The sequence below is a fragment of the Oryx dammah genome, unplaced genomic scaffold, assembly GCF_014754425.2.
Source record: "Oryx dammah isolate SB20612 unplaced genomic scaffold, SCBI_Odam_1.1 HiC_scaffold_24, whole genome shotgun sequence".
NCBI lineage: Eukaryota > Metazoa > Chordata > Mammalia > Artiodactyla > Bovidae > Oryx > Oryx dammah.
In genome coordinates, this window is record NW_024070208.1 from 29,612,323 (window position 1) to 29,627,273 (window position 14,951).

The 14,951-nt window shown below is 44.1% G+C and overlaps 1 protein-coding gene across 3 annotated transcripts in view; it reads right to left on the reverse strand.

The window, feature by feature from the left end:
* Positions 1-14,951, reverse strand: part of B3GLCT (beta 3-glucosyltransferase) — a 109,913-nt gene that overhangs the window by 29,137 nt on the left and 65,825 nt on the right. For all 3 annotated transcript variants that reach the window (XR_005725697.1, XM_040267130.1, XM_040267131.1), the window contains exons 8-10: positions 14,728-14,791; positions 7,650-7,769; positions 5,685-5,754 (exon numbers count right to left, since the gene is read on the reverse strand). Coding sequence is in view for 2 of the 3 variants with exons in the window: in XM_040267130.1 (XP_040123064.1) it covers positions 5,685-5,754; positions 7,650-7,769; positions 14,728-14,791 (254 nt within the window). In the remaining variant the exon portion in view is untranslated. The remainder of the gene's footprint in view (positions 1-5,684; positions 5,755-7,649; positions 7,770-14,727; positions 14,792-14,951) is intronic.

Below are 14,951 nucleotides of genomic sequence, written 5' to 3' on the forward strand. Positions count from 1 at the left end.
AGCAGTGGCCACAGGACTGGAAAAGGTCAGTTTTCATTCCAATCCCAAAGAAAGGCAATGCCAAAGAATGCTCAAACTACCGCACAATTGCACTCATCTCACATGCTAGTAAAGTAATGCTCAAAATTCTCCAAGCCAGGCTTCAGCAATACGTGAACCGTGAACTTCCAGATGTTCAAGCTGGTTTTAGCAAAGGCAGAGGAACCAGAGATCAAATTGCCAACATCCGCTGCATCATCAAAAAAACAAGAGAGTTTCAGAAAAACATCTATTTCTGCTTTATTGACTATGCCAAAGCCTTTGACTGTATGGATCACAATAAACTGTGGAAAATTCTGAAAGAGATGGGAATACCAGACCACCCGACCTGGCTCTTGAGAAACCTATATGCAGGTCAGGAAGCAACAGTTAGAACTGGACATGGAACAACAGACTGGTTCCAAATAGGAAAAGGAGTACATTAAGGCTGTATATTGTTACCCTGCTTGTTTAACTTCTATGCAGAGTACATCATGAGAAATGCTGGGCTGGAGAAAGCACAAGCTGGAATCAAGACTGCTGGGAGAAACATCAATAACCTCAGATATGCAGATGACAGCACCCTTATGGCAGAAAGTGAAGAGGAACTAAAAAGCCTCTTGATGAAAGTGAAAGAGGAGAGTGAAAAAGTTGGCTTCAAGCTCAACATTTAGAAATGAAGATCATGGCATCTGGTCTCATCACTTCATGGGAAATAGAGGGGGAAGCAGTGGCTGACTTTATTTTGGGGGGCTCCAAAATCACTGCACATGGTGACTGCAGCCATGAAATTAAAAGATGCTTACTCCTTGGAAGGAAAGTTATGACCAGCCTAGACAGCATATTAAAAAGCAGAGACATTACTTTGCCAACAACGGTCCATCTAGTCAAAGCTATGGTTTTTCCAGTGGTCATGTATGGATGTGAGAGTTGGACTGTGAAGAAGGCTGAGCACTGAAGAATTGATGCTTTTGAACTGTGGTGTTGGAGAAGACTCTTGAGAGTCCTTTGGACTGCAAGGAGATCCAACCAGTCCATCCTAAAGGAGATTAGTCCTGAGTGTTCATTGGAAGGACTGATGTTGAAGCTGAAACTCCAATAATTTGGCCACCTCATGCAAAGAGCTAACTCATTGGAAAAGACCCTGATGCTGGGAGGGATTGGGGGCAGGAGGAGAAGGGGACGACAGAGGATGAGATGGTTGGATAGCATGACTGACTCAATGGACATGGGTTTGGGTGGACTCCGGGAGTTGGTGATGGACAGGGAGGCCTGGTGTGCTGCGGTTCATGGGGTCACAAAGAGTCGGACACAACTGAGCGACTGAACTGAACTGAAATGACCTGAAGGCGAACCTACCATATAGCGTAGGGAACTCTCCTCAGTGCTCTGTGATGACCTGCATAGTATGGAAACCCATGAAGAGGGGCTATGTGTACACATACAGCTGATTCACTTTGCTATCCAGTGGGAACACAACTGTAAAGTACAGCAACTAAACTCCAATAAAAATTAACTTAAAAAAATAATTAATCCACTCACTTCATCTACCACAGGATATGGCCTGCCAGTTGGCTGACTGCATTTTGATTCAACTTCCTGTTTTCAATAAACCTCTCCAAGCAGAAGGAACACACTCTTTAGCATCAGTATGTTCACATCTAGAGAAGATCAATACAGTCAAGATACCAGGTTTTTTTTTTTTTTAAGCTGAAAGATGTCAAATGTTTATTTTAAGAGCTCCGGAGGCTGTGATAAGGAACTAAAGGCTGAGCAAATGGCAACTGAACCTTTCTACTTAGAGGGAGGCAGCAAGAGGGGGAACACCTCACAACCATCAGCTCACAAACAGAATCGGGGGCGGCCACGACATCTGTGGGAACCACACGGGAAGCACAGGACACAGAGAAGACCCGTAACATTTTGCTGACAGCTCACATCACACGAGGAAAGACACATAACCCAAGAGGAAGCAGAAGCTGCTTTATTAACTCCAGAGAGCTCTTCCTTGCTTAAACCTAACCTCACATGCTATAGCAGTTCATTGCTTTATGTAATACCTCCAAAGTTTCTTTAAAACCCTACCAACCACTTGCATCTCAGCAAACCATGCTTGTTTGATGCTGTTGCATGTACTGCTTTCTTAAGCCAAGAGACAGTGTATATTTTTGCTAACTGTGTCCTAAGATGCTTTAATTCATCTAAATCAGAATCAAGACACAAGTAGTTACATAAAGGTCTGCTTTACTGGTAGGCAAAAAAAAAGTGTAAGATGTAAAATAATTTTTTCCTAATTTTGAAATTTGGCTGTATCAATTCTTCCAAAAGAGTATGAAAAATGAGTTCTGTGTGTACGTTCCCTCGACTTGACCACAGCCTTGTCTGGACTGTTCTATCCCTCACATCCTCACCCCTGGAGGAGCCAGGACTGGGGCGTGATGAGTGTCCACTGCAGTCAGAACCCACGGCATAGAGAACTGCCTCCAGGGAAGTCACTGACAGCGCACTCAACTGCTCAGAGACAAGCACAGCCTTGTCTGTGTTTATTTCTTCCTTCACTGTTGTCTGGTTTCTGTAACCTCAAGTGTTTCTACCAGAGTGTGTACAGAAAGAAAAAACAAAGCCCCGAGTCCATGCATTCTGCTTGACTGCCTCAGTAATATGCGAGGACGGGGGGCCATCTGACTCCCCAGCTCTGTGTGTGTTTCAGTTCATCTGTGGATTTGAAGTCCTGGCCGTCCTCACTGCTATTCGAAGTAAAAAGCCTCCTGTCACTGCTTCCAGCCAAGCCAGATCTGACCTTGAGCACAGCAGAGAATCAACACAGCTATCAAATACTATTTATCAAGCATAAAGTTATGTTCCTAACACATCCAAAAAATTTCCCAGGTGGCACAGTGGTGAAGAATCCACCTGCCAGTGCAGGAGATGTGGATTCAATCCCTGGGTCAGGAAAGATCCCCTGGAGGAGGAAATGGCAACCAACCCAGTATTCTTGCCTGGGAACTCCCATGGGGTCCACGGGGTCGCAAAGAGTCAGACATCACTGTGATTGAGCACACACACACACAAAGAGCGCACAGCACAGCTCTGCTGTGGCAGAAGAAACTGGGGCCAGAAAACCTGAGCCCCGCTCCCCTGCTCAGTCTGCATGAAGTTGAGCCAGTGTGTCGTCCCATGGTCAGCTTCCTTCCTCTGCGATATCAAGAGAACAGCACTAATTACCACGTCACAGGGAGCTTGATATCAAGAGAATAGCACTAATTACCACGTCACAGGGAGCTGTCAACGTGAAATCAGATGACAGAATACAGGTGAAAGGGACCCCCCTAGTGGTCCAGTGGTGAAGAATCCACCTGCTAATGCAGGAGACATGAGTTTGGCCGCTGGTCCAGGAAGATTCCACATGCTGTGGGCAACTAAACCCATGTACCACAACCGCTCAGGCCTGTCCTCCGGAGCCCAGGTGCCACAAGTACTGAGCCCACCCCCCAGAGCCTGTGCCCCCCAACTACTGCAGTGAGAAGCCCCTGCACCACTCATAGAGAGTAGCCCCCGATCGCTGCAGCTAGAGAAAGCCCACACCCGGAGACAAAGATTTGGAACAGCCAACTATAAATAAACTGCTACTTAAAAAAAGTGAAAAACACCAGAAAATATGTTTTTTAAAAAAAAGGATTAGCAGTTAGAAGCAGTTACTGTGGCACCTTTGACTGAAACTAATATGATTACAGGTAATTTTTTCTGACAGAGCTAGGTTTCCAAAAGGGGGGCCAGAGCCCCCTGGCCTGGTAGACTTCACGTCCATCAGGCAACATGGACATCAGAGTCCCTCAAATCCAGCCACCTTATATTATCTTTTCAAACAAACAGGTCCAAGTCTAAAGACAGCCTGCCACAGCAACTCCACTGTGAAGTTCTCAAGATTTTTTTTAGATCTCAGGCTTCAGTGACCCCAGACCCAGTTAACAGCAGTAAATCAGTACATCTGGTCTGGGGAGGTTTGGTCTTTATGCTCCTAACAGACTTGGAAGATTTTATAATTTTTATAAACCTTTGACTCAAAATGGAAATATAAAAGCATTTGATAAATACCTGGAAGGATTATCATAACCTTATGCAAAATAAGAAAGCAGTAAGCTAGATTATTCAGAATGACCAAATTAAAATTAGCTCTTTTTTTCATTTCTGTAGAATATGAAAACTACAACAGAGACCATCCCTAATTTTACTACTTTACTGCCAACTTGAAAAATGTGTTTCAAAAGAGAATATACCACCACCCCCATCCCTAACATTGATATATACTCCAAAGGCAGCTTTAAGATCAAATAAACCAATTCGAGCACTTCTGCTTGCTGTTTAAAAAAAAAAAAGAAGAAGAAAAGCAGTCTAGTTCAGTTCCCTTGACACTTTTTTAATGAAAGGTATTTATCAAAAATTGTCCCTCCAGATTATGTAAAAAACAAAAGGATATTAAACCTAGGTTAAACTTATGAAAAATCAAAATTTTAAGTTCTATATTGATTTTTAATAGTATTTTAGGACTTCTTGTATAATGAATACATATATTTATTTAGACTGATTTTAATAGGACTTAGAATTTATTGTGACTATTTTAGGTAACCATGAAGGTTTATAGCAAACGTACTTTTAAGATAGTGTTGACTATAACCAGACCTGAATTGATGTCAGTGTCTTAAACAATGCCATAATTCCAAATTATAATATTCTTTTATCTGTAAAATATGTTCCTCTTTAAAGCATCATTTGTAAATATCACTTTATCACATAAATTATATAAATGCCCCACTTAGCTCCAATCCCACAAAAATGACAGCTGGTTTAGAAATCTCTCCTCTATAAATATCACACTCTTGGTAAAACTGAGTCTTTTCATAGAAAAAAAATAAAATATGTGCTAAAATTAGAAAATGCAAAAGACTGTCTAATCCTCAATTTGAGAAAAGTGCTGTTTGAAGTAAGGTGAAAAAACAGATAAATTATGTATTTATGTTTAAGATAGGCTTTTTAAAAAACAGTATCACCATAACGCAGAATTCTGGAATGGCATCAAAAAATTAAATAGAAACATCTATGTGCAGGATTTCTTTAAGAAGGAACCATGGCTTGTAAGACAAACATTTTTTACTTTTCTCTGTATATCTACACATGAGCAAATACACATCCTTACTTACAAGTTCTGATGTGTGCGTGTGAAATAAATATAAAAAGAAGGAACAGAGTGAGAAAGACATTCTCTCTGACATTCTGTTACCTTGAGAAATCCACTCTCATTCTTCACAGCTCGGAGTCCACACTTGGACATAACAGGACACTGTTTTGCAAAATGGATTATTATCCACTTACAGTCTCTGAGATTGCCACAGCTGAGCATTTCCATTTCCAATTTAAAACACTGCCCTAATCAGTCCTTCAAAGGGCCACGGCCTCTCATGTTGCAACACAAAATTGTCTTTTCTAATTGATCTTGGTGATTGAAGTGCTATGAGGAGGAAAACTGATTATATAACTGCTTGCACTTCCAATAATATATCTGTCATTATCCCCTTCTTGAGCTGAGCTCATATCTGATTTGTCCTTTTTTTTTGTTAAAGGCAGTATGGATTTTTAAGTTCAGTAAAAATGAATAATCCAAAACGTACTTCTATCACCATGAAACTTCTTGCATGTTTTCACTGCAACAAAAATATCCTCCTTCTTCACTGGATTTCCCTTAAAAAAAAAAAAAATGCATACGTGAGTCGATGTGTCTTAACAGCATACCCAAATTAGTTGTCACATGCTCTTGAGTTCAAATTCACCAATGTCAGGGTCATCAAACTTGTCTCCAGAATCAAGTTTCAGGGGACGACTGTAGCTCAGAGGACCACAAATGCTTTGCTCAGCCAGAGGGGTGCAGGGGGTTGGGGGGGTCATCCCTGATAGCTCAGTTGGTAAAGAATCCACCTGCAATGTAGGAGACCCCGGTTGGATTCTTGGGTCGGGAAGATCCGCTGGAGAAGGAATAGGCTACCCACTCCAGTATTCTTGGGCTTCCCTGGTGGCTCTGCTGGTAAAAAAAATCTGCCTGCAATGCGGGAGACCTGGGTTCGATCCCTGGGTTGGGAAGATCCCCTGGAGAAGGGAAAGGCTACCCACTCCAGTATTCTGGCCTAGAGAACTTCATGGACTATATATAGTTCATGGGGTTGCAAAGAGTCAGACATGACTTGAGCAACTTTTACTCACTCACTCATAGCCCGACGGAGACCAGAATCCCAGCCGTGCCATCCCCCCTGCATCACCTGGACGAATGTCCTCTAAATTTCCAGCTCATTCAGGAAACTGGGATGCTAACCACCAGCACAGCTGCTTTTATTACTACTATTTATTATGGACATCACAGGTGCCCAGTAAGTGTTGGTTACCTTCCCTTTCCTTTTTCCAGCTCATGAAAAATTTTTTTAAAAGGGAGAGAGAAGTAGAAGGATGTTTTAGTGCAAAGTAAGAGATGACTCCCTTTAGGGAGCCTGGCCTCACTTTGATGTTTACAGTATTTTTATGGCCCTTAATGGTCCACGCAAGTCTAGGCAACAGCGGTGCTCTGTCCTCTGCCAAAGGCAGGATTACGTCAAACACCTCGCGGGGGTGGGGGTGGGGTCCTGGAGCCCTGCGCTGACTCCAGCCCAGGCTGGTCACTCAGATGAAGGGGTCATGGAGGGGCTTGTGGACAATCCAGCCCCTAGGCTGTGGGCGCTTCTCAGTGGGGCCGGGGCGGGGGCTGACCCCTTTATCACCATCTCAGGGCTGTAGGGACATTCAATCCTAATTCTGCATCATTTGGGGCTGGTTTACAGCGACCTGCAACTGGAGTTTCATCATGCCACCCAAGGCACTAGGAAGTCAACCCTTCCAGATTTTCCAGAAGAACATTAAAGGACAAGCAAGCACAAAGTCTGGAAAGACATTTCCCTCTCAAGTACTATGCCAACAGCACAGATTCTCCCCCACTGTTACTGTGTGTGTGTATGTGTGTGGGAATACACACACTCCTCTTTGAAAATGCAACCCAGACTTCTGTGTCAGTGACTTGGAAATAACGGACAACATGTGAGGCGGTCAATCTGCTCTTCCTTATGAGGAAGGGCCGCTGACCACCCGGCTGAGCCCATGGTCTTCAGGTTCGTCCTGGGGACTGGACCGAGGGCCCACCGTGAGCAGGTGCATTCTGAAGGTTGTGGACAGTCTCAGGTTAGGTCAGAGCGGGGTCGCTGGCTGAGAGGAGGGTAGAGGTGGGCTTCAGGAGAGGGCTTAGGAACAAATGCCAATGTCTGACATTGCCTTTCTAGGAAACAGACCAGCAATTGCAGCAGCTCTGTGCTATACCTTCAGCCAAAGAACTGACTCGGGGGCCACGCCTCTGCAGCTCCGGGTGCCCCCTTCTCGTGTGTCCAGTGGGGTAACAATGGCGCTTACCTTACGGGGTTATCATCCCTAGAAACGTGATACCTAGTTCTCACGGGGCACGTGGCAAGTGGCAGTGTTGTTCAGTGACTGCTAGGGCAACATCACGCACAGCATGCGTATTTCCCTTTGACACACGAGGAAGCTGTCCTCCTGTTACTCACACAGAGCGGCAGGGAAGACTGGAACGAGGTGGCGCAGGAGGAGCCCACAGCCTCTGTACAGAACTCGGGCACGGGCGTGAGCGGGAGTCCGTTCCCTCCGTCCCAGATGTAGAGCGCGATCTGTCACACAGGAAACCGGCGTGAATGAGAGCCAACGCCACCGTCCACAGAGGTACGCCCTGTCTCCGGGGAAAGCTACACCTCCCCTTCTCTAGAGAACATCACACCGAACCACACCTACGTGGCAGCATTCTGCAGGCTTCCCGATAGATGGCGCTAGTGGCAAAGAACCTGCCTGCCAAAGCGGGGGATGTAAGAGACACGGGTTCCACTCCTGGATCAGGAAGATCCCCTGGAGGCGGGCATGGCAACCCACTCCAGTATTCCTGCCTGGAGAACCCCAGGGACAGAGAAGCCTGGTGGGGCTACAGTCCATGGGGTCGCAAAGAGTCAGACGTGACTGAAGTGACTTAGCACGGCACGCACCAAGACAATAATTCCATGTGGAGCAATCAAATCTTTTATTAACCATAAACAATTAATTAAGAGTCAATATCCTGGGGGACTTCCCTGGTGGTCCAGTGGTTAAGAATCCACCTACCAATGCAGGGGACGGGAGTTCAATCCCTGGTCCAGGAGGACCCCACACGCCACAAGGCAACTAAGCCCGTGCACCACGACTACCGAGTCAGTGTACTGCAGCTACCAAGCCCGCAGGCCTAGAGCCTGTGCTTTGCAACAGGAGAAGCCCCCGCAATGGGCAGCCTGTGCACTGCAAAAAGCACAGAGAAGAGCCACTGAGCAGCAACAAAGACTCTGTGCGGCTACATTAATTCTTTTAAAAGAGAATCAATATTCCGACCTCCAAAAGATTTCAAAACTGTCATAAGCAATTCCAGGGAAGCTATTTTAAGGATTCTAAAGCATCACAGAGGAAGATAAAACGTAAGATTATCGTGACTCTGGTTTCCTGCAGGATGGTAATTACACACCCTGAATAACCAACGGGCTGAAACTATCTAAAAATACTGCATAAAATATCTTTAAAAGCTTTTTAATGTACTGCTAAACTGGCACAAAACATGGAGCTCACAAAGACAAAACTGGAAAGTGAGAACCTGGGAGACACGGTCCCTGAGGGTCATTTTCCCTTGCAGGCACCAGCTGGGTCCTGGGCATGCTGAGGTTCTGATATGTGTTCAAGAGAATAAAGCTCATGACCCACCCAAGTTGGAGTGTCTAACAGCAAACCCCCACATAAAGCTGGGACTTTGGCACTAGACAGGGAAAAATCATCTCCAGCTATCCTGAGGTTTTGTAACCAAGAGCCAGGCCTCCCTAAGCTGTCACCTACATAGTCCAAAAACACCTTAAACAGCATGGCCCTGAGTATGAGTCTCTAGCAAGTAGGCAAAAGCTAACACAAAGCCTTACTGAGGAGCCCACAGTCTTAATAGGACTCGTGGACTGTCATAGGTGAAGTCCCCAGGAGCAAGAGCACTCAGAAAAATCACAGAAAGCAGAACAAAGACAGGAGATAAAGAGCAAGAGCCAGCAGACACAGCTTAATCAGGCCCACCCAGAAGAATCCAGGGATCGGAGTGATCAAGCACACAGATTAGAAAACTACTGTTTCATATATTTTTATAAAGAGAAACTTTAAAACATGGGCAAAATTTCTGAAAGATTACACAGGAAAGCAAATTTGAAAAAAATATCTAGAACATCAAGACATGAAAAATATAAGCCGAAAACGAACGTTTTAATGGTAAGGATAAGCAGCCTATAAACTAGGGAACTAAAAGATGAAGCCCCCCAAATTATCTGAGCTGTATCTCAGCAAGAAACAGAGATGGGGAACATGAAAGAGAAGTGCAAACCTCTAGCATATATCTAAAGTTCCAGAGAGAGTAACAGAGGGGAGGAGAAAATAGTTGAAAAGACAGTGGCCGTGAATTTTTTTTAACTGCTTAACAATTCTATTATAGAAAGGCCCAATGAATGCTAATTAAGAAGAGGAAAAAAATAGCCTGCGTCTAGACACTGATGTTGCTGTTCAGTCGCTCGTCATGTCCAACTCTGCAACTACAGCACCCCAGGCTTCCCCATCCTTCATTATCCTAGAGCTTGCTCAGACTCATGTCCATTGAGTTGGTGATACCATCCAACCATCTCATCCTCTGTCGTTCCCTTCTCCTCCTGCCTTCTATTTTTCCTAGGGGTCTTTTCCAATGAGTAGGCTCTTTGCATCACGTGGCCAAAGTATTGGCGCTTCAGTTTCAGCATCAGTCCTTCCAATGAATATTCAGGGTTGATTTCCTTTAGGATTGACTGGTTTGATCTCCTTGCAGTCCAAGGGACTCTAAAGAATCTTCTCCAACACCACAGTTCAAGAGCATCATTTTTTCAGCACTCAGCCTTTATGGCCCAACTCTCACATCTATACATGACTACTGGAAAAACCATAGCTTTGACAGGATGGACCTTTGCTGGCAAAGTAATATCTCTGCTTTTTAATATGCTGTCTAGGTTTTTCATAGCTTTTCTTCCAAGCAGCAGGTGTCTTTTAATTTCATGGCTGCATTCACCATCTGCAGTGATTTTGGAGCCCAAGAAAATAAAGTATATGGTATATGTGTGTACATGTGTGTGTGTATATGTTAGTCGCTCAGTCATGTCCAACTCTTTGTGACCCCATGGACTGCAGCCCACCAGGCTCTTCTCTCCATGGAATTCTCCAGACAAGACTACTGCAGTGGGTATCCATTCCCTTCTCCAAGGGATCTTTCAGACCCAGGGATTGAACCTGGGTCTCCTACATTGCAGGCAGATTCTTTACCGTCTGAGCCACCAGGAAAGTTCTCTATACACACAGACACACACACAGACACACAGATACACACAGACACACAGACAGACACACACACACACAGACACACAGAGACACACAGACACACACACACACAGACACACACACACACACACACCCCCCATAGTGAAACTGCTCCTTGGAAGAAAAGCTATAACAAACCTAGATAGTATTGAAAAGCAGAGATATTACTTTGCCAACAAAGGTCCATCCAGTCAAAGCTATGGTTTTTCCAGTAGTCATGTATGGATGTGACAGTTGGACCATAAGGCAGGCTGAGCTCCGAAGAATTAATGCTTTCAAACTCTGGTGCTGAAGAAGACTCCCGAGAGTCCCCTGGACAGCAAGAAGATTAAATAAGTCAATCCAAAAGGAAATCAACCCTGAATCTTCATTGGGAGGACTGTTGTTGAAGCTGGAGCTCCAACACTTTGGCCACCTGATGTGAAGAGCTGACTCACTGGAAAAGACCCTGATGCTGGGAAGGATTGAGGACAGGAGGAGAAGCAGGAGACAGAGCATGAGATGGTTGGATGGCATCACCGACTCAATAGACATGAGTTTGAGTGAGCTCTGGGAGGCAGTGAAAGACGGGAAGAGTGGCATGCTGTAGTCCATGGTGTCGCAAAGAGCCAGACACGACTGAGTGACTGAACAAGTGAAAACTGCAGAACACCGAAGACAAAGAACAATCTTAAAAGCAGCCAGAGAAACAGCAGATTGGCTACAAAGGCTGCACGTGCGAGTGATGGCTTGTCACCCAACACAACAGCAGTAACAGAAGCAAGGGCACAGGGGGGCGGCACTGCTGTGATGAGAAAAGGCCTCACAACCCAGACTCGAACACACGATGCGACTATGTCTCAAGAACAAAGCTGAAATAAAGCATCTTTCCAGGGCACCCTGAGAATTTGCCACCTCACTAAAAAGGAAATTCTGAATGATATACTTCAGGAAGAATAAAAATGATCTCCATTAGCAGGGTCCAGAAGCAAAACAAAATAGTGAGGAAACACAGGGTTTATGCAAATGGTAACCGCATAAAGTAAGGACAACATTTGAGCTGCAGATTTAAAAGGAATGACATAACAAAGCTACTGGACAAAAGAGCATCAAATAGAGAGAGGGATACATTCTCAGGTCCTTAAATTTTCAGGATATTGATTGATTAGCCATGGTTAGGTAAGCATCACCAATTCAATGGACTTGAATTTGAGCAAATGCCGGGAAACAGCGGAGAACAGAGGAGCCTGGTGTGTTGCAGTCCATGGCGTGGCAAAGAGTCAGACAAGACTTAATGACTAAACAACAAGGTTAAGCATGCATGTTAAAATGTTTAAAATAACCACTAAGAAACAGACACGGAGACTGAACTTCCAAAAGGGTTAGGGTTAGAAAAGGAAAAATGGGAGGGGGAACAAAGGTGCAAAGCAGGAAACATAGGTTCGATCCCTGGTCGGGAAGATCCCCTGGGGCAGGGAATGGCAACCCACCGCAGTATTGTTGCCTGCAAAATCCAATGGATAGAGGAGCCTGGTGGGCTACAGTCCACAGGGTCACAAAAGAGTCAGTCACCACTAAGCGACCAACAACAACAAATCCTGAAAAATGTAAATGTAAATTCGCTACGTGGTTTGAAGATAAAGGTTGTCAAACTGGGGGAAAAAGATAAACATATCCTCTTCAAGAGAAACACGTCAAAAGATGAGGACATGGAAGTACTGAAAGAAAAAAGATGAAAAACAATAATGAGGCGAACGCCAACAGAAAGCTGGTACAGAAGTGTTCCTGTCGACAAGATAGACACTGAGGCAACAAGCATTACTAGAGATGAAGAAAAGTTTACCAAGAGAACAGGACTCGTCTAAACCCGTATGCTTCTTACTGACATAGCCCCAGACTATAAATAGCAAGAGCTGGCAGTTCCACAAAGAGACACTGTCACCGCTCAGAGGGAACAGTTTCATATTCCTCCCTTAGTAAATGACATATCAAGCAGACAAAACAAAAAAGAGGAGGAAGGGAGAGAGGGAGGAAATAAGTGAGAAGCACCCAAGATTAACTGATGTAGCTATTTCTTCTTTAACAGATATAAGTGAAAGTGTTAATCACGCAGTCGAGTCTGACTCTTTGCAACCCCATGGACTCTAGCCTGCCAGGCTCCTCTGTTCATGGGATTCTCCAGGCAAGAGTCCTGGAGAAGGGCAGCCATGCCTTCCTCTAGGGGATCTTCCTGAACCAGCGGTCAAGCCCAGGTCTCCTGCACTGCAGGTGGATTCTTTACCATCTCAGCCACCAGGGAAGCCCCAGTAGATATGAAGGGAATAAAACACCCTCCAATCAGAGCACGCATATCGTTTCTCCATTTGTGAAAGCTGAACATGAACCTGGTCTTAGAGTTAGGCCTAAAAATATTTCAAATGACTGTTATACAGACCAGTCACGCTAAGCTGGAAATCAACAACAAAACACAAGAACAACACACAAGTACACTGAGTCACAGCGAAAAACATATTTTTTAAAGTGAGTCCCAGTCACAAAATGATCTAAAAGCTTCTGCTGCAGAGAAACTCTTACAGATGATCACCATGACATATGTAAAAAATGTTCACAGAAACAGTGACTGCAATAGCAAAAAGCCAGTAGTAACCCAGAAGCCCACTACCAGGAGGCTGGGCAAACGCACCAGGGTATAGTCCTGAGACAAGACTGTTACAGAAAGTGATGATAAATTCATTAAAGCTGCACATAGCAACACAGGTGAGTTTCAAATCAAATTAGAATCATATTCGTGGTACAGTTCTGTTTATATGAAGCCCAGAAGGATACAAAACTACACAGTATATATTCAGAGATACATTCATACATTATAAAATAATGAAGAAAAGAGGGAGAGGGAGAGAATTCAAGAGAGCGATTCAGTCTGGTGAGAACGAAGCGGGGTCCTCTTGGGGAGAGACATCCAGGCAACCAGTCAAGTTCTCTCTCTTAAACACAGACATTCTGACTGATGTTCATACCTTTCAGGTATGTTAAGAGCTTTTTTTTCTTTGTTTGTATGTTATTCAATGTTCCATACGCTCCCAAACCTGGGGATCTATCTGAGCTGATTATTCATTAAAAATAACTAGACAGACCCTGGCTTTCAACTAGTCATTCCCTCCCTCTCATGGAAAAGAATGATTTCTGACATGTATTTTCATAATTTAAAAAGCACCCCTGAAATGAAAATCCTTCGAGTGCCTTTTCTGCTCCTGGCAGGCTGCCAGTGCTGCTGGACTGAGTTACGTGTCATGACTGACCCCAATGTCCTAAGACTCAGAATTCTCTGGAGGGAAAGGAGGGCTGGCCATCAGATGTACCCACGAATAAGCTGCACAGAGAGATGATCAGAGATCACTGGATGCATGATGGCACGCCTGCCACCTGCCTCAGGATGCCTAGCGACCACTGTCCACGAAGTGCCAGGGGACCAGATGGCTCCATCCTGCTGTAGAGCGCCAGCACAGAGAGGCGATAGAGGCGGAAGAGCAACCAAAGCACCAAATCAGACCAGAGGCATTTTAATGACATTTTGGCAAGTTTTTTAAACATTCACCTCTGGCTTCCCTGGTGGCTCAGGAAGTAAAGAACCCGCCTGCAATGCAGGAGACTCAGGTTTGATCCCTAGATTGGGAAGATGCTTCTCCAGGGGAGAAGGCAACCCACCCCAGTATTCTTGCCTGGAAAATCCCATGGACAGAGGAGCCTGGTGGGCTACAGTCCATGGGGTCGCAAAGAGTCAGACACAACTAAGCAGCTAACACTTTCACTTTAGTAATATAGAATTCTACTATTTTCTGTTAATCAACCATAATATAATGGTATTAAGCGAATAATATTACATAATCACAAAAGTAAAAGATGTTTATCAGTTTTTGCAATGAATAGCCAGACAAAAAATAATTACAATTAAAAGCCATAATGGAAATATGATTAACCTAACACTATAAAATAATTACCTACAGTTTTGGGGGGTTAAGTGGAGTGATATGCTAAGTGGAAGTGCAAACACGTGGGGGCTTTCATCTTCCAGCCTTCGTCTTCTGGTTGGTGCATTGAACCTATTTATCTTTAAGGTAATTATCGATGTGTATCATCTTATTACCATTTAAAAAGACACAGTTTCTTGATTACAAAGACTTTTAACCAAACAAATTCACGACCCACCTCATGTTTTAAATCTATTGTGAAGTCAGATTTCAGGGATTCACTCTTTAATCTCTTTGTAAGCCTAGAAAGTAAGAGACAACGTGAGGTTTTTTAAAAAACCAAAATAGGCATTAAACAAGAATAATACATTCTTGAGACCTTCTAATATTTGAAAACAAAAATAGAAATTTTAAGGTAAAAGTAAGACTTTCATTTCCTTAAGGCAAAGGACTACGAAAACA